Source organism: Pyrus communis, chromosome 17 (assembly GCF_041283825.1).
Source record: "Pyrus communis isolate YQ-2024b chromosome 17, ASM4128382v1, whole genome shotgun sequence".
Lineage (NCBI taxonomy): Eukaryota > Viridiplantae > Streptophyta > Magnoliopsida > Rosales > Rosaceae > Pyrus > Pyrus communis.
Window position 1 is genome coordinate 26576931 of NC_142581.1, and position 20467 is coordinate 26597397.

At 37.4% G+C, this 20467-nt stretch overlaps 1 protein-coding gene across 1 annotated transcript; it reads right to left on the reverse strand.

The window, feature by feature from the left end:
- Positions 1 to 3746: 3746 nt before the first annotated feature.
- On the reverse strand, positions 3747 to 5269 carry LOC137707878 (putative F-box protein At3g17490). The gene has a single exon (XM_068446810.2). The coding sequence runs from the start codon at positions 5144 to 5146 to the stop codon at positions 3968 to 3970; it is 1179 nt and encodes a 392-aa protein (XP_068302911.2). The 5' UTR covers positions 5147 to 5269; the 3' UTR covers positions 3747 to 3967.
- Between the last annotated feature and the right edge of the window lie 15198 nt (positions 5270 to 20467).

The following is a 20467-nucleotide window of genomic DNA, read 5'->3' on the forward strand; positions in this document are numbered from 1 at the left end:
TGATTTTATTAATTTGCTTATGAATGGATGCATGCTTGCTTTGAATTATTAATCACTGCGATTAAAACTATCTATATATTTTAATGATTGATCACCATTAAGATATTTAGACAAGTAATTTGATGCAATTTCTGTTGGAACATCACCCTGAAATTCAGGAGTGCTTCTTGTGATTTGTACTTGTAAGTTCACTTAAAGTGAACATCACGTTCTTAAGGGTTGCATGGTTTTTCAGAGGGTTTTCACGAAATTTATTGAGTCTTGCATGTTTATATTTGATCTGAACATCACAGACAAATTGCATGTTAGATATACGTTTTCGCTTGAACATCACAAGAAAAAATGCATTAGGAAAACCTAACCTTCAAAGCATGTATGTGGAAATTCATAAGTAATTGATAGAATTGCATAGAAATGTGACGGTGACAGCTGAACCCTAGATTTCTCTAAATTGTTAATTTTAAAAACGTTTTTCTTCCTTGTTGCCATTATTTCCAAATTGTCATTTTTTTTTATTGTTAATTTAATCTTTTCAAATTCACAAATCTCAAATCATTGATAAAAATCTGTTTTAATAGTTAATTAAGAGTTGATTTAATTACAAATTAGTCAAACAATCCTTGGGGACAATGACCTCGCATGAGCAAATATACTACAATTACCTTCTATTCTTGCAAGTATTTTTAGTGATTTTAACCCTATTTGAGCAGGTACTAAAAATCCTATCAGCTTGCATAAAATCTTAAAGTAACTGGGCTCAGAAAAAAATCTTAATCTAATAAATTTCAAAGTAAATGAACTTTTAGAGAAAACAAGTAACAAAGCAGGATACGAGTAAGTTTGTGGGCCTAGGACGAGCTCCAAAGCCCCCCCTACCCCCAATCCGAGTAGTAATGTTAATTCGGAAGAACATTACCTCCCAAAATCAATACCCATAATGGGTTCTCACTGGCAGAGTACCACCTTACTCTGGTATCAAGAATTAACATTGAACCTATGAACAATCTTTTGCTCTGTACTTGTCAACCGCATTTATCGAATGAAAGATAGGAAAACTTTGAGTTGTACCTAAAATAATTCCGTGAAAAAACAAAACAATTTGTTTTACCTTGCCGCAGTTCTTGGATCAAGGATTTCAATACCTTCAACATGGTGCCTAAGGGAAGGTTTTTGCACTAGCCCGAATTGTGTGCCCGTCCCTAGTGAATCTTAGGCAAAAGTTCTTTTAGGGCTTGGTCGTTGATTGAATCCGAGAAGAATTGCCTAAATATAATGGCGGCGTTGCAATCGAGTTTGAAATGGACTGCCTACAAATTCCAGGAAGGAAATCAAACCGCGTGTAGTTCAAATGGTGTTTCTAAAGGTGGTATCGCTTGAGTTTGGCGATGTTCCACTTCTTGGTGATTGAGGTTCCATCCATGCGCTTCAGATGGTGGTTTATTTGCCTCATTTCCGGAGATCTTATATGGTATTTACCAGTTTGGCCTAAGTTTGCCTTCTCCTGGGATCTTGGTATTTTTGAAGACTTTTCTTAGGACCAGATCTCCAACTTGCAGGCTCCTAAGCTTGACGCCTTTTTTGTAGTATGGTCGGATTTGCTGCTGGTAAGCAGCTGATCAAACTTAGGAGCATTCTTGGCGCTGCCCATAAGTCGAGGTGATTTGCTGCTGGTAAGCAGCTCCTAAGTCGAGGTGATTTGAGGATTCCTACGTTTTCTAAGGTGGTCCGTTGTTATGACGGCTTATGTTCCGTAAGCCATAGCAAACGGTGTTTCCCCTATAGCTTTCCAAATTGTTGTGTGGTATGTCCATAAGACTCCAGGTAGCTCTTCTAGCCACTTACTTTTCTTTTCAAGCCTTTCTTCAAGCGTTGCAATATGGTTTGTTCGAAGCTTCCGCATGTCCAATACCTTGCGCGTATCTTGGAGTGAAAGTTAGGTGAGGGATTCCCAATTCTTTGTATAAACATGTTACTTCGTAACTGGTGAACTGCAGCTCACTGTCAGTGAGCATTGTATGCGGGATGCTGTATCGGCAGATAATGTTCTTCCAGACGAAAGACTTGACAACAGTGCCAGTGATTCTTGTCAAGGGTTATGCCTCTATCCATTTTGAAGAGTAGTCTGTTGCCACTATCACATACTCCCTGTTTCCTTGAGCCTTCTTAAGGGTCCCGACTAAGTCGATGCCCCATTGCATGAAAGGGCACGACCTTGTCAAAGTATTGAATTCTTCTGCATGTTGATGGTTATAGCAAACAAATAGTGGGTGCCTTGTCTAGATCTCCTTACTTGTCACAAAAGGATACTTAAATTTATTGTTTTGGGCTTTTTTGAATTTATTTCAATGTGATGTTGCCGGCCTTTTGGTCCACAAAGGAGCTACCTGGTTTATGTCTCTTCTTTGCTATACAAAATTAATTTTGTGGTTTTCGTAAATTGTGTGTGTTTTATGAAGTTGTAAACCACTAGCGTGTTAATCTCTGTTTGTTTCTTTCTTTCCATTTAGTAGCTTCTAACGAATGCGATCAATATTTGAGATTTCTTGCTTGAATATTATTATAGGCAAATCCTTGCTTGAATATGTTATGGGCCCGCTGCCATTGTGTTTGAATTTGAAAACTATACCGGCAGCTGAACTTGAATTTATTGTGAGTCACTACTTGTGCTTGTGTACATATAATTATATATTAGGTCCTTATGAACTTTTAGATTTTATGTAATGGTTAATGAGTTTGTTTTTATTTTTTTATACATGTCAATCATTTTATTTGTTGGAAATATGCATTTAATTTAGCAGTTTCTAGCCAGCATAGATGTTGGAATAATTTTGATGAGTAAGAGTAGAAGAATTTGGCAAAATTATCTTATCTTTTTAACTGTACAATGATGTCTTCATGAAAAATATGTTAATATTCTCATTAAATGGAGGAGTTTGTTTGATAAAAATATCCTTAAAAAGGTGGTCATGATCAGTCACTTGACAATTTAACGAGGATATTGCCATTTGCAATAACCATTTATTATGGGTTGAATTTTGATCTACAAACCAATTAGATATAGGAGTAGGAGTAGTATTCTATTGCTAAAAATTTCATGTGGGTCATTTCTTCGCATTCTCACATCTTAGTGCAGTTATACTAGATGGTGGATACACTCATTCTTTATATGTGTGTCATATATTGCCGCTCAAAATGATACTATTCATCAAATCTAGCTTTTTATAATTTTTGTTGTTTTATTGATGTGAGGTTACAGCATAGTTAGTAAATTTGATATTATACGCGTACATATGTATTTTTAAAAATACTTTCATTTTTCATATAAGTTTTAATAATTCGTTAAGGATGTACATACATAGTTTTCACTTTTAATACACATTATTGTCACACAACTTTAAATACTACCTATAAAATTCAGGTATTCAACACATACAGTTAACAAATATTTTTTAAGAATTAATTAAATAAATAAATATTAAAATTAAAATAAGTGGCCCAATTTTTCAAAAGTAAAGTTTTAGCAAAGTTATTGATTAATGCATGTACGTATTTTTCACATATTATACCCATTCCGTATTTTACAAACTATGGTTAGGGGCTAAAAAGCTATAAATATTATTTGTTGCCTAATTTTTTTTTTAACAACCCGGATTTTACTCATAAATGTTTGCACTCCTACGTACGCTAGAATATTTAACTTGATTATATTAAAACAGGTTTTCAAGAAGGGAATTCTGAAGGAAAAAAAGGAAAACATAAAGGACTTGTTAGTATTAGTTAACTTTAAAAAATAGCTATTATACATTGTCAAATAGAATAACATTACAAAATGTTGAAAGCCTAAAAACTAAAGGCAGCCCATGACAAACATAGTACAAAGGCCACAAGGCAAAATTAAAAGATGCAAACTCAAGCTTTATATCATGCATACAAATTAAATAGAAGAAAAAGGAACTTTTCCCTCAATTCACTTGATTGGAACAATACTTTTCACATAATCTATCATCCAATTGATAATAGGGGGAATATGAAGATACTTGAGATTTCCGGTACTATAATTACAAGAGGCAGCTCTTCCATATGAGCCAAGCAAAAGAACCTCGTCACATTTTCCAAGTGTCAATGGATAATCAATGTCTTTAAGGGGTCCAACGGTTAGCAATTTTGTCCATGAACTCTTAACCCCGTCATAGTCGTCCATTACCCATATTTCAAATAATTTACAATCCTCTTCGTAACGAGAGCAATAAGAAGTGATGGATTCATTATACAAAAAAATCCCATAAAACTTAAAACCAAATTCTTTCCTAGAAGGCAATTCTATCATATGAAATATCTCATCACCTAAATCAAATGAAAATATGTACTCCCCGTTATCCATTGCAAACCAATAACAAAATCCCTTCAAGTACACTGAACAGGAATAAGGAATGCAATATGGATCAGTATCACTTGATACATCAATCTTGATCTCTTTCCAAGAGTTAGCAGTCATGGTGTATACTTCAGCCGTGTGAGGAAGAAGAATACGCTCATAATATGATTCTTCACCATCTGAATACTCACAATCACAATTTTCTATAATTCGCACGACCTTGTATTCTTTAGCTTTGCAATCATAGCCAAATCCCATACCCTTAAAGACTGTTTCCAGTCCGAATCTTCCCTTGGGAAGGGGTAGAAGTAGGGATGAATCGGGAAGTTGCCTGAATTCTCCCGTTGCAGGATTGCATAAAAGAACATTTTTCCCTACTATTACACAAACAATCCCATTGCAATAACCGTAAAGCTCTACATTGTCTTGATCATCCATTGGAAAGGGTATATTTAGGTCCTCAACATCATGATGAAGGTTATTCTTATCACTATCAATGGAAAGATTAATCATGGACCAGAAAACGTCTTGTTTCCAACTCCTATCCGGGAAAACATGAACCTGGCAACGGTTAAGAAGGATACAAGTAGAGGATGAGAGTTTGTTGTCTATGGAATTGCTGAGGTGTTTGGCCACAAAATTTGAACTATTGATGATAGTGCACCAAGACTTGCGTATACATTTGAATCTCATCAGAGACTTGGGCGGCAACCTGGACAGGATTTCGACCACCTGATCTTCAGGAGTTTCACTTTCACACATCTGGGACATTTCGGTTGTATTGTTCCACAAGAATTATTCACACGTATATATAGCCAGAAAAAAAGCACCACCAGTTCGAGAGACAAACTAAATCAAACTCCACGTCCCTAAGGCCTGATAGGTCAAGGTTCAATTATTCTACATATTACCAAATAAGATGCCAAAAGTTTACAGTACTAAATAAACTTGGCGTTCCACAACCACAACATATTTAGCTATTAAAGAAAACAGGGGCGATCCAGTCAATTTCGAGTTTTATGGAGAATTATACGTTCAAATTTACCATTTTAAAATTTTTGTGTTGATACAAAAATAACAATTCAAATTTTACTTTTGAATTCTAGATTAAATTGATGATCAGGTGAGCATGATATCCGTATATGGACCAGCTTGTAACATCACACAATTTTAATTCACTAAGAGACGAAAATTCACATATTCACGTGAGGTTTAATTAATTAAGCGAATGTTTACAAATACAATTACATAATTGCATCCTTATTACACTATGATTTTTTTTCTATTTAAACACCACTTCTCATTTATGATTACCCCAATTTCTATCAACACGCCCATTAAAAATAAAAATTTAAACCTTTACTAAGTTCACCACATTATATATACTAAAAGCCAGTTGAACCCGGCACTATTTAACAATAGTGAAAGGGCGGAAATACTCTCGGTTTCTCTGTGCATGTCGTTATGTTTTCTCTTTTTCTGCAGTGGGAAGTTGTTTTTCCCCCTGTCGACTAATTCCACGGCGCTTTTAACTTGATCAATGATCACATCGCCATGAAGACTCTCCTCTCCTCAGTCCTCCCTTTCAGATCTGTCAATTCTCAATCTCCTCCTTCTCGATCTCTCCCTTCCACAGTCTAGACTGACTCTTCTCCCTCCCGATTCTCAGACTCATTTTCGAATCACAATAGCTGAGCTCCCTCCTCAGCTTCTCTAAAGTCGACTTTGAGTCTCCGACAACCACCATCTGCTCCTCTCAACTTCGGCCTCCACCTCATGGTCCTGAGTCTCCTCACTCCTAAGTTTTGACCAGTTTATTTCGAAGCCACAAGGTATTCAATTTTAGCCTTTAGGGAATTAAGGAATTAGGGTTTTTTTTCTAGATTTAGGGATTTTGATTTATTATGTTCTACTTTGGTTTCAATAATTTTGTACTCTGGGTCTGGAACCTAGGTTTTTGCACTTGCAGGCTCAGCAGCAAACAGAGTAAAAAAGAGAAGTTGAAGCACTGAGAGTGGGACTTGAAGACTTTTCTGAGTTCCAAATCAACCAACACAAATTCAAATCTCTATAAGTATCATACCCAAACAACTTTTATTATATGTTAATTACCAATTATTGTATAACTTGCACTCTGTTAGGAACCATGGATAGATTACAACAATGTTCTATAAGTATTCACTAATTTTGTTGTTAGGTTATTTTGGATTTGGATGTTATTTTTTTATTTTGACTTTGCATTGGATGTCTCGGAGATGTTATTTTGGATTGGATTTGGATGTTTTGCATTCTCAAGCCTATCCTTCTAGATTATTGCAGAAAGAACTTTCCAGATTTGTTTTTCATCAAGGTTTTCTTTACTGCATTTCAGAGGAAAATTTGACCACAAAAAAAAAAAAAAAAAAAAATTAAGAGAAAAGAAAAAGTAAATGGATCCGTGGACCCGCCCCAAATCGGCCGTTTTAAACCGGCTGGGTTAGATTCAGCTCCAAAACTCAAAATTCCTATACTCGTCCCGCCCCTATGGATTTTTAAATGGGCCCGGTTCGGTCCCTCCAAATTTAGGCCCAACCCGACCCTTGTCCACCCTTTTTTTTTCATTTCGAACCTGGGTTTCTTCCCTTCTCGCACTGCCTCTTTTCTTGCTGTCTATTATTTTCTTCTTTGTCTCAGCAATCATCCGCCGCCGTTTTTGTTGCTGGAATAGTCTTCTGCTCCTCCGAATTTCTTTGGTTCGAAAGCCTTAGGTGGATACAAGTTTTTGCCATTTTCGATTTCATCGAGATTCATTTTTCTCCTCGGGTGATCAAGCGTCTTCTGGTGAGTTTTGGGTTTTTTTTTCAGTGTGCCTAATTTAATTTCTTTTCTGCGGTTTTCGATTTCTAAGTGGATTTTGAGTTTGGATTTTTTTCTTTGATTTTGGGGGTGATGTCTGTGTGCTTCGATCTTGCATGTGGTTGTCTAATTTATTCAATATTTGCTTTCAAGAAACGCTGGTCATAAAATTTTGGAGCTTTTATGTGCAGCATTGGTAGCCCTTTGTGTTAAGTGTATACAATTTTTGTTTTTCCTTTTGACTCTTTTGTTTAAGAATTTTTTTTACTTGTGTTTGAGTGGCGTTTGGTCTGCAGATACAACTTCTATTTAAATTTTGGCTTTTTTTTTCAAATTTTGGCGGTTTTGTTTATGTGTTCAAATGCCCAATTTTCCGACAAGGCGATTTTGGCTGATGACTAGAGAACTAGACCTCGCTAATATCGGTAAACTACTCCTCTTACTCCCATGACAAATATTTAGGTATTGCATATTGGATTTCAGTTCAGTTTTCAGAAAACAGATAGGTAATTCAATGATTTTACAGGAGAAGATAATTCACAAGGTAACAAAGTACTCATGCACCTCTGAATAACCGGTCAACAAGCCAACTTCGAACTAGCAAGCAACATACCATCTCTAACCCTCACAAAGTCGCACGGGCCACTATAAGGAAGGCACCCTCCAAACCCTCTACATTAGCATCCAGGTAATCCTACTTTTGCTCTGCTTCACAAGTTCATTGTTATTTTTCATAATATATTCTCATTTCTAGAACTGTAAATTCGGATTTGGAAATTAATTGTCCATGCAAATTTGGATATTTTTATGTTGGTTAAAATTAGGGGAATGGATCTAATTTTGTTAGTCAATTAATTTAATTTTTTGTGTATCTCAAGCTTCTAATTGATTTCCTGCATCATTGCTTAGTTTTACTCACTGAAATTTGAGGGGTGAAATTTTTTACCTTATGACCTCATTTGTGATTATCAAGTGCATAACTGTCTTTTGATCAGTTTTCCTTTGAAATGAATGCCAAACTGATAGGAGCATATTCATGCGACTTAAATGGCTTGTTCTCGTGCATTTACGTTATGTTTCTTTAGTTATTTTAGTACTTTAAGCTATTTTCGTGTGTTTATAGGTCCAAAGGGCTAAAGGAGCAAAAAGATGCATTTTGGAGACTTTTGGAGCACTTTTGGGCTAAGGATGGATAGCTTATGCTTGGAGCCAAAGTGTTGGACGAAATTGAAGACCTAATTGAAGACCAAAGTGTTGGAACCTTGTTCTCTTTAGTTTTAGGACATTTAAAACCTTTCCTAATCCCAATCATGCCATGCATAACACACATCCATTCTAACACATTGTCATTGCACATGCATTTCCTTCATTAGTTAATTCACATGCTCCATACTTATCATCACCACTCATTACTTATCACATATCATCACCACTTATCACTTATCATTCACCACTTATCATATCATACATTCATTTATCACTTATCATAATCATTCACTTATCACTTAACATATCATACACTTATCACTTATCACCTACTTCACCTACAACATCCACCTACTTCACCTACAACATCCACCTACTCACCTACAACATCCACCTACTTCACCTACAACATCCACCTACTCACCTACAACATCCACCTACTTCACCTACAACATCCACCTACTCACCTACAACATCCACCTACTTCACCTACAACATCCACCTACTTCACCTACAAATGACATAGCCATATGTTCCCTCCACTACTCCTATAAATACCCTTGCATTCATTCATTCATGAGCATCTCATTTCATACACAACACACCACAAACACATCCCTTTCTCTCTTAGCCGTGAGTCTCCCTTAGAATCCAAACTCCATCTCTCCATTTCACACACCACAACTAACACAAACACTTCCCCTTAGAATCCAAAACCGTGAGTCCCCATTCCACCATTCCTCATCCATTTCCATAATTCCCCAAACCTCACCTTAGACCTTGTGCTACAACAACGAGGAAGATAAAAGGGCCTAAACGTTCATACAATTCACGTTTGAGTTGTTGGAATGTTTACGCGTTTCTTTGATTTCAATGTTTAAATTCAATTCTCTTTGTTTTGTAATATGAGGAATGGAAGAGAAGAGTGCCTAAACGTTCATACAATTCAAGTTTGAGTTGTTGGAATGTTTAGGTGTTTCTTTGATTTCAAAGTTATGAGGAACTAAACCCTTTTTGGCTAGTGGTGATTTCAATACCATGATTATTTATGTGATATGAATTGATGAATTCCGGTTATGAACTCTTGATTCGTGAATGCAATTGGCTTAACTATTTGATGATTAACTTATTTGTGTTTGTTGATTGAGGGTCGACACTTAATTAGCATGCATGAATATGTGGCTAAAGTTTAAGAAGGTTTCACATAATCGTTACTAACTTATACTTGAAAGTAGTGAAGGTCGCTTGTCACGATCGCGTTAAGTTTAATTCTTAGCATGAGTAACATGATGTCATAGTTGCAAATGCTTTGTCAATGCTTATGGTTTTCATTATTCTTAATGATCTTCGATTGTATCTCTATTATGATGACATGTAGGGAACTTTTGAGAATGTTTTGGGTTGTCGAATGATGCCATCCAATCCAATAATATAAGGAAAATCTGAGGGTTAACTAGTGATGTCACGGTTAATTTGGGGCATTGTCGTTCATAATTCAACGAATGAATAACTGGAAATTGATTCATATGCATAAATATCATGTGTGGAAAAAGAACCTCTAGCTAATTCACCAACCATCTTGTTTCACAACACTTGTTTACAATCTGTCCATTTTTGCATTTTGTTTGTTTATTTCAACTTCGTCAAAACTAAAACCCCTTTTTTTATTTTTCCTTGTTCCCAAGTGTCTTAAATCTGTTTTAATTTAGTTTTTATGTTTTTAAGTCAATTTAGAAGGTTTTAGCAAGCCCTCCTAATCCCCGGTCTAGAACGATCCCTCACTTATCCATTCTACTACAATTGTCAAACGAGGGTTTAATTTATGCGCGTATAATTCTCGCATCAAATTTTGGCGCCGTTGCCGGGGATTAGCAACTTTGCTAATCCCTTGGTTCTTTTCTATTTTTTGGTTTAGTTGTTTTCGTTTTAGTTTCTAACTTAGTGTTGTTTTCTTTGTTTGTTGTTACTTTTGATATTTGATTTAGTTCTCTTTCTTTGATTTTAGGTACTAGAGAAGTAAGATATGGATTTTGCTAGCATTCAAGCTCAATTGGCAAATCTTACTTCTAAATTGTTGCCGTATGCCGAAAGGACCACAATGCAGAGTGTCCCTACATTTGGTGCTTCATATAGGCAAGGATTTCAAGCCAATCAATGTCCACAAAGAGATTGGAGGGATCATTCAAACTCTATATGGTGGGAAGATCAACAAGTTCAACGTGAAGCATATTGGCAACCATATGAGGAGTTCTATTCAAGACCTATGCAGCCACCACAACTTCATATGCAATATGCTCAATTAAATTCAAGTTCGCCAATAGATTATATTCAAATTCTTAATGAAATAAATTCTTTGGCGCAGGGGTCACAAAATCAAGCTAAGGAGGCTCAACAAGAAGCATATTGGCAACCATATGAGGAGTTCAATACAACACCTATGCAGCCACCACAACCTCCCCCACAACAATTCCAATCAAGTTCAAGTATGTCCATGGATAATGATAAAAATTTTCAATTACTAACCTCTTTGACGCAGGACGAACAAAATCAAGACAAGAAGTTGGGTAAATTGGACGAGCAATTTGGGCAGATTATGGAGTTCATGAAACAAATTCAAGAGCAAAGTGAACTTTCCAACTCAACTATTGAAAACTCGAAGGAAGATTTTGAAATCCATAATGCTATCACTTTGGGAAGTGCTATGGAGGTTGGAGCTGACCTAAAAATGTCCAAACATAGCCTAGAAGTGGATGAAGAGCTGCTAATTGAGGAGGAGGAAGAAGACATGCACACGGCAAGGGTAGAACAACCCTTGCCGCAACCCCCTAAGCCCTCTAAACCACCCACCACCAGTAAGGACGTCCCAATTCCATGTTATTCTGATGTTATTCCACCCAATGTCCCTTTTCCTAGCAGGTTTTTGATTCCCAACCAAGAAGAGAGTAAAAAGGACATCGTGGAAGCCTTCCCAAAGGAGCAAAATGCTATTCAAATTCTTGGTGCAACACAGCAAGTTTTAGACGGTGTTGAATTCTTCAAAGGACTTTGTACACCAAGAAGAATGATTCAAGAGAAGGTAGTGGCTGGAGAAGATGTAGAAGGCATCAAAGAGGACATATTTGAAACCACAATTCCCAAGGAAGTTGGATTTTATGACACGGGACAAGTCATAACTTTCGAAGGGGTGTTTATTCTGGAGTTCATTTTGGAGCACACAGGTAAGCCGCCTCCCCGAATTTCAATTTTCTTTTATACTAACATGTGGTTAATGATTCAGGCACCCAATCTGGAATTTAAACTATTACCGGATCATTTCAAGTATCACCGCCCATTCAAAGATAAATTCCATGCCGTTTGAGAATTGATGAAAAAAAAAAAAAAAAAAAAAAAAATCTTTTGAAAAACCCAAAAATATGTGTTTTTAGAGTCATTTGAGTCATTTTGGTGTTTGTTTGTGTCTTAGCGCTACTTGGGAGGCAACCCATGCATTCAACAAAGGAAGACTTAGAAAGCACTCCAATTCCAGATTCCTAAAAACTCTTCTCTTTGTTGCTATTTCGTTTCTGCCTTATTAGGTTGTTTAGTTGTTATTGTTTGTTTGTTTATTAATTGTGTGAGTCTATGATTGTAACATTGAGAAAATGTTTGGTTTATTGATAGGCACTGCTAAACAAGGAAAGATGGAGCCTTCACAAAGGGCGTTTACTTGAAGCCCCACTACTGGGCAAAATTCTAGAAGCAGGAGGCGTCGAAGCGGAAGGCATAGATGCGGGAGGCATAGAAGCGGGAGGCATCGGAGCAGGAGGCATCGGAGCTAGAGCATTCCAGGCCCCAATACTTGGCCAAACGCTGGACGAGCCAGGAAAAATATGCCTCTGGAAGTAAGCCGAAAGCCTTTGACGGTCAGTTTGACGGTCACTTTGCATCCGACCATTGGATTCTTGTAGCTCATCAAGCTTCCTCTTCATACCCGTCGAATAGTTGTTGGCAAGCACGTGCAAACTTCTATTCTCGTACTTAAGCAGTTTGATCTCCTGCTTGAGACTTTCCACCTCTGCCATCAATGATTCCACCTGACGGGAGCGGGCAAGCAGGCGTTGGCCCATGTTGGACACAGAACTCGCACACTGAACACTAAGTGCGAGGGACTCTTGAACGGCCAACTCATCGGACCGTCCTGACAGCAGCCTACTATCTTTTGGTGTGAGGAGGTTCCTAGCTACTATTGTAGCTGTTGTGGCGTCCTGCATCACAGAGTCTTCACCTGAAAGAGGACCGTTAGAAGAAAAAAAAGAAGGGCGCCATACATTACCTTGACGGGGCGCAACCGGATCGCTGCTGAGACTCAAATCTAAGCTAAGGTTCGATGAGTTTGCCATTTTTTTCAAAAGTGTTCAAAGAGAATGGGTGGATGGAGTTAAATTTCGAAGGGCCGGAGACGATTTTTAAGAATGGGAAATCTTCAGAGTGTGTTTGTGGCGGTGATCGATACCTCAATAAGAAGCCAAGGCGACGCGTCCACCGATTCAAAAAGCCGGAATTTCCGGCGTAATTTAGGCGACGCTTTCTCAGCTTTTCAGAAGACGTGTTCAACTTTGTCAAAAGAGTTCTTCTTTTCAGACAACACGTGGAGGCCATCATCGCAACTACACATCTTTAGCCGACAAGCGCAAAGTTCGGCGACGCTTTCTCAGCTTTTCAGAAGACGCGTGCAGCTTGGTCAAAAGGAGCCGCATCTGCACTACCACGTGTCGTTCAGAAAGCGAAGGGGCGTCGTTCAGAAATCGAAGGGGCGCCTGCTCAGAAATCGAAGAGGCGTGTTCAGAGATCGAAGAGGCGCCATTATTTCAAAAAGCCAGATTTGCGGGATCAAAACGTCTGTCGACAAGGGTAAAAGAACAGTACCACCACTTGCTATTATCTCTATATATGTCGACCTTCGTTTTTATGGCAAGGAAAACCTGAAGAAAATGTCCAACCCTCCCTCACCTCTGAGGGCGCACTCCCAGCAAAGCCTCTTGAAATACTCAATTTTTTCTCCCCCAAAGAAGATACCAGAAACCTGGAGTACAAATGAGGCAGAAGGAAACGGTCGATCGAAGCATGTGGAGACAACCACAACAAATACATATGCTGCTTCATTCGCCGTTTCTTCAAAAGCAAAGGTATCTCATATCAAGAAGGTCTAAAGCAAAAGTATCTCATATTATGCTCTTTCCCTGTCCTTTTCTTTGTCCTTGTTCTTACTCGCATGGCAAAGTGAAAGAAGCAATCAGCCGGCACTTGGAGTCAGTCTTCCGATCTGGAGCCAACTGCCTGGAATCTATTCCTGATTGCTTACCTAGCGTTGCTCTCGAGTAGTCATCTTCAACGGTTGATACACTTCCAGAGAAGGGACCACTTCTGCAAAAGGGAGCAAGTAAGGCAAGTGAAAATGATACATTGAAGCATGTGGAGACAAACTTAGGCTGAGTTATCCTCCAACCCTTTTCAATACGAATTGGAAAGATTGAACAAAGAAACAGACCAAAGGAGTAAGCTCAGACCTTCGGGGAAGACCAAAAGAATCCTGCTGCCCAGATCAAGAGTAGCACAAAGGAAAATCAACGATGGGCGGCAACCAGTTCGAGAGTAAGCCTATGGAATCATCCAGATCAAGCCTCAATGCAATCAACAAAGAGAAGACGGAATTTACACTCCATAACCAGATTTGCGTCCCTAAACTCTTCTCTTTGTTAATTACATTCTGCCATGTTTAGTATGTTTAAATGTTTTTTGTGTGTTTACTTATGTTTTGTGTGAATCTATGCTTAAACCATTGAGGACAATGTTTGATTTAAGTGTGGGGGGGGGGGGTAACTAAGTATATTTAATGCAAATTCGTGGGATTTTATCACCCATAACTTCAAATGTTGTTCCTTGCTGTTTTAAGGTGTTTTTAAGTTGTTTTAAAGTGTTTTAGTATGTTTTGTTTTTATAACTTCAAATGTTGTTCCTTGCTGTTTTAAGGTGTTTTTAAGTTGTTTTAGAGTGTTTTAGTATGTTTTGTTTTTATAACTCCGAAAATCACATAAAAATTTGAAAAACGTGTTTTAAAAAACCTAAAAAGAGTGTTTTGAGTCGTTTTTGTGTGTTTGTGTCTTAGGATACCTTCCAACACAATGATAAGGATTTGGTTTGTAATTGCATGACTGTTAAAAAGAGTTATAAACATAGAGAAAAGTTTGATTTACTCTTGGTATATGCTTGGTTATGGTTATAATGTATGACTTCACATGCAATCATAAAAGAAAAAAATTCGTTTTTGTAACATGCTTGAAGGAAGGAACTCAAACAAACGCTACAACCCTGAGAGACTTGAACCTATAACGTTCTTTGGAGAGTATAATTTGTGATTTCTTGTTTTCTAAAGTCGTTGCATGATCTCATTATTCTTTGCTTGGTTACTACTTAGAAGGCGTTTCATCATATAGTTCCAAATGCTAGAACTCATGCCCTTTTCATTCAAAGCATGTTATTAATTTGCATAACACATATTCAAGAAGAAGTTGTGTAGTGACCACCACCATAGCCAAATAAACTTACTTCCCATACTTCGTATTTGTTGTAAGTTTTAACCCCGTTGAGCCTTGTTTAGCTTTTATTCTTTGTTTTCCCACATTTCCCTTACCTAGCTTAGTGTAGGACTTTCCTATACCCTTGTTCTTAAAGTATAGTGAGCATGACTTAAATGAATTCCTTTTGAGTTACATTATGCAAGAAAATGAGTGTGGGGGAGTAAAAGTTTGTTCTTACGTTTATATGTATGTTTCGAGATTCAAAAGAAAAAGAGAAAAAAAAAAAAAAAAGGAGTGAAAATAAGTAAGAATGAACTCACGAGCGTTGATGGTTGAAGAAAGGGTCCAAAAAGTTGAATATGGCCCTAAGTTTTGTGTGACTTTCCCTTGGGTGTTCAAAGTTGATTTTTGCGTTCTAAAGGGAATTCTAAGTGCCTAATTCAAATACTTTGCTCACTATTGCTTTAAGAATGTTTGTTTATCCTTCACCTTTCTTTGTTAGCCAAACACCTTTAGCCCCGTTACAACCCTTGACTTCTATCTTGAGTGTTATGTATTTCAATTGTGGAGTTTGAACTTGGTATGAGCTTATGGTGTCACTGGTTCTCGCGTCTAAGTAGTAGCATTCCATTCATGAGATCATATCTAAACATGCTTATTAACTCCAGAAAATGCTTTCCTTATTATAACATATGTGAGTGTTCGTCTACATGTTTACATCAATCTCTCACATATAACTAGTGTAGGGTGTGTAGTCAGAAAATCTGTGTGAAAATAGAGTGCATTCTAGTAAGGAATTGAGGAAATTCTCTAAAGGCATGTTACTACTTTCGAAATGTGTTTTAAATGCTTAATTGTGAACTAGTATGTGGTGACTATGATTAAGAATGTACTTAACTGTAAAGATGGCTAAAAATCTATGGGACTAATGATTTTTAACTTGTCATGTGCATTGGAAATCTGAGACGATTGTTGGAAGGTGTAGGTTGTGTTTTGTTCGTTTTGTTTTGTTTTTGGTTTCTTTTGTTTTGTTTTGCTCGAGGACTAGCAAAAACTAAGTGTGGGGGTATTTGATAGGAGCATATTCATGCGACTTAAATGGCTTGTTCTCGTGCATTTACGTTATGTTTCTTTAGTTATTTTAGTACTTTAAGCTATTTTCGTGTGTTTATAGGTCCAAAGGGCTAAAGGAGCAAAAAGATGCATTTTGGAGACTTTTGGAGCACTTTTGGGCTAAGGATGGATAGCTTATGCTTGGAGCCAAAGTGTTGGACGAAATTGAAGACCTAATTGAAGACCAAAGTGTTGGAACCTTGTTCTCTTTAGTTTTAGGACATTTAAAACCTTTCCTAATCCCAATCATGTCATGCATAACACACATCCATTCTAACACATTGTCATTGCACATGCATTTCCTTCATTAGTTAATTCACATGCTCCATACTTATCATCACCACTCATTACTTATCACATATCATCACCACTTATCACTTATCATTCACCACTTATCATATCATACATTCATTTATCACTTATCATAATCATTCACTTATCACTTAACATATCATACACTTATCACTTATCACCTACTTCACCTACAACATCCACCTACTTCACCTACAACATCCACCTACTCACCTACAACATCCACCTACTTCACCTACAACATCCACCTACTTCACCTACAACATCCACCTACTCACCTACAACATCCACCTACTTCACCTACAACATCCACCTACTTCACCTACAAATGACATAGCCATATGTTCCCTCCACTACTCCTATAAATACCCTTGCATTCATTCATTCATGAGCATCTCATTTCATACACAACACACCACAAACACATCCCTTTCTCTCTTAGCCGTGAGTCTCCCTTAGAATCCAAACTCCATCTCTCCATTTCACACACCACAACTAACACAAACACTTCCCCTTAGAATCCAAAACCGTGAGTCCCCATTCCACCATTCCTCATCCATTTCCATAATTCCCCAAACCTCACCTTAGACCTTGTGCTACAACAACGAGGAAGATAAGAGGGCCTAAACGTTCATACAATTCACGTTTGAGTTGTTGGAATGTTTACGCGTTTCTTTGATTTCAATGTTTAAATTCAATTCTCTTTGTTTTGTAATATGAGGAATGGAAGAGAAGAGTGCCTAAACGTTCATACAATTCAAGTTTGAGTTGTTGGAATGTTTAGGTGTTTCTTTGATTTCAAAGTTATGAGGAACTAAACCCTTTTTGGCTAGTGGTGATTTCAATACCATGATTATTTATGTGATATGAATTGATGAATTCCGGTTATGAACTCTTGATTCGTGAATGCAATTGGCTTAACTATTTGATGATTAACTTATTTGTGTTTGTTGATTGAGGGTCGACACTTAATTAGCATGCATGAATATGTGGCTAAAGTTTAAGAAGGTTTCACATAATCGTTACTAACTTATACTTGAAAGTAGTGAAGGTCGCTTGTCACGATCGCGTTAAGTTTAATTCTTAGCATGAGTAACATGATGTCATAGTTGCAAATGCTTTGTCAATGCTTATGGTTTTCATTATTCTTAATGATCTTCGATTGTATCTCTATTATGATGACATGTAGGGAACTTTTGAGAATGTTTTGGGTTGTCGAATGATGCCATCCAATCCAATAATATAAGGAAAATCTGAGGGTTAACTAGTGATGTCACGGTTAATTTGGGGCATTGTCGTTCATAATTCAACGAAGGAATAACTGGAAATTGATTCATATGCATAAATATCATGTGTGGAAAAAGAACCTCTAGCTAATTCACCAACCATCTTGTTTCACAACACTTGTTTACAATCTGTCCATTTTTGCATTTTGTTTGTTTATTTCAACTTCGTCAAAACTAAAACCCCTTTTTTTATTTTTCCTTGTTCCCAAGTGTCTTAAATCTGTTTTAATTTAGTTTTTATGTTTTTAAGTCAATTTAGAAGGTTTTAGCAAGCCCTCCTAATCCCCGGTCTAGAACGATCCCTCACTTATCCATTCTACTACAATTGTCAAACGAGGGTTTAATTTATGCGCGTATAATTCTCGCATCACAAACTACAGGAGTTTTCAGCCTTTTTTCGGAGTTATGTTGTTTTTAGATTCAACCCAGAGGAAATTTTGTCCAAGAGGTGAGTAAATTGATTTGATGGATCTATTCGATTTCTAAGAATTATGGGAAAAAATAGGCAATTGCATCTAGCCAGGTGGTTTGGTGGTTAGAAGACTTGGAAGGCTGATAATGAATTTTACGTTATTGATCGCAGAGGCAGTATATTCTTGCATATTTTCTTAGTTTAGTTAGTATATGCAGATTTAAAGAAGGAACAGTAGATCACTATGAAATCATGGCTGTATCTTATTTTATGTTAGTGTCGATATGGTAATATCATCTGGGATTCAGTACAGTTTTTTCTGGAAAGAAATAGAATTCTATATGGCTGTCACTATTAAATTAAACAGTTTACGAGACGAGGAAGATTTTGTCGCACAAATCATTATTTGGTCACACAAAAACTATGGCGACCAGAAAATCATAGCACATATTTTGTCGCACAAAGGTGGTGATAAAAGACATTACGCGACAAACAATTTCAAACTCTTCGTGCAAAAAACAAATGGCGCGAGGCTTTACTACTCATCGCGCTAAAGTTATACGGATGAAGGTTGTAAACACGAAAAAATTCCTGAAACAAGAACACGTGTACAAAATAATAGTTGTAGTATTAATGAATTTTGGGGTTACAATCTCTTTATAATTTGATCTTCTGATTCGATCTCCGTAAGGTGTTGATTTGTGGATGTGCGATTGATCCAAGGGCCGTCGAGGCTTGATCTTGGATGAACGGTTTGAAGTTTCTTCAAGGGCCGTTGGGGCTTGATCTTGAATAATGGCTGTGCGGATTTCTTCAAAGGGTTTTTGGGCTTGATCTTGAAGGTTGATGGATGAGCGGATCTTCAAGGGCTTTTGGGCTTAATCTTGAAGAACGATTGGATGTGTGGATTTGTTGAGGTTGTTGATCCAAAGGGTCGTTGGGGCTTGATCTTAGGATGAACGGATGATGAACGATGAACATTTTCTTCAAGAGCCGTCGGGGCTTGATCTTGAATAATGGTTGTGTGGATTTCTTCAAGGGCTTTTGGGCTTGATCTTGAAGGTTGATGGATGAATGGATCTTCAAGGCTTTTGGGCTTAATCTTGAAGAACGATTGGATGTGTGAATTTGTTGAGGTTGTTGATCCAAAGGGCCGTTGGGGCTTGATCTTAGGATGAACGGATGATGAACGATGAACACTTTCTTCAAGGGCCGTCGGGGCTTGATCTTGAGTTGGTGGAAGTTCTTCAAGGGGGCTTTTGGGCTTGATCTTGAATAATGGTTGCGTGTATTTCTTCAAGGGCTTTTGGGCTTGATCTTGAAGGTTGATGGATGAGCGGATCTTCAAGGGCTTTTGGGCTTAATCTTGAAGAACGATTGGATGTGTGGATTTGTTGAGGTTGTTGATCCAAAGGGCCGTTGGGGCTTGATCTTAGGATGAACGGATGATGAACAATGAACACTTTCTTCAAGGGCCGTCGGGGCTTGGTCTTGAGTTGGTGGAAGTTCTTCAAGGGCCGTTGGGGCTTGATCTTAAAGAAGGATTTGACGAAGAACGAAGAGTGCTTTCTTGATCCTTCGGGATTTGCTTGAGAACTTTAGAGTTTCAAGGCTTCAAGGTTTTGGTGTAATGTAAATTCCTCTCTTTTTTCTCTTGATGGAGAAGCCTATTTATAGGCTTTGAGAGTGAATCACCACCATCCATTTTTTTGGTGAAGTGAGTGGATGTTGTAGGTGAAGTAAATGGAGTTGGTAGGTGAAGTAAGTGTGTGAGGTTGGTGAAGTAAATGGAAGTTATAGGTGAAATGAGTGTGTGATGTAGGTGAAATAAGTGTGTGAGGTTGGTGAAGTAAGTGGAAGTTGTAGGTGAAATGGGTGTGTGATGTAGGTGAAATAAATGTGTGAGGTTGGTGAAGTAAGTGGAAGTTGTAGGTGAAATGAGTGAAGGTTGTAATTTTAATACATTGATCAACATTTATTTCACTGAAATTTCAATGTCTACAAAGGTTTTCGTCATATGATATAAAAGGGTACAAGTGAGCTTTGTGACTAGTTCATCTCGAAAAGTTTGCGCGATGAAAAATGTTAGAGGTGCGTGGTAATGGGATGAGTTGAATTTTGCGCGACGACTGGTCGGCGTCGCGCAAGTGTAATTTTTATTAAAAATAAATAAATAGAATAAAAGGAAAATTAAAAGAAAAAAGATTTCATGCTAATGACCAAAAAAAAAAAGAAGCAAATTAATGAATAAAAAAACAATTTTTATTTGTAATATAAATAAAAATGTACGTACAAATATAAAGTTTTAAAAGAAAGCAGCAACAAAACCGGGGAGATGGGGTCGGAGGGTCTTGCTGCTGGTTGGGGATGG

What these genes read in the sequence shown, in the direction of transcription:
- LOC137707878 (XM_068446810.2), bottom strand. Translation starts at nt 5,146, where the DNA reads ATGTCCCAGATGTGTGAAAGTGAAACTCCTGAAGATCAGGTGGTCGAA.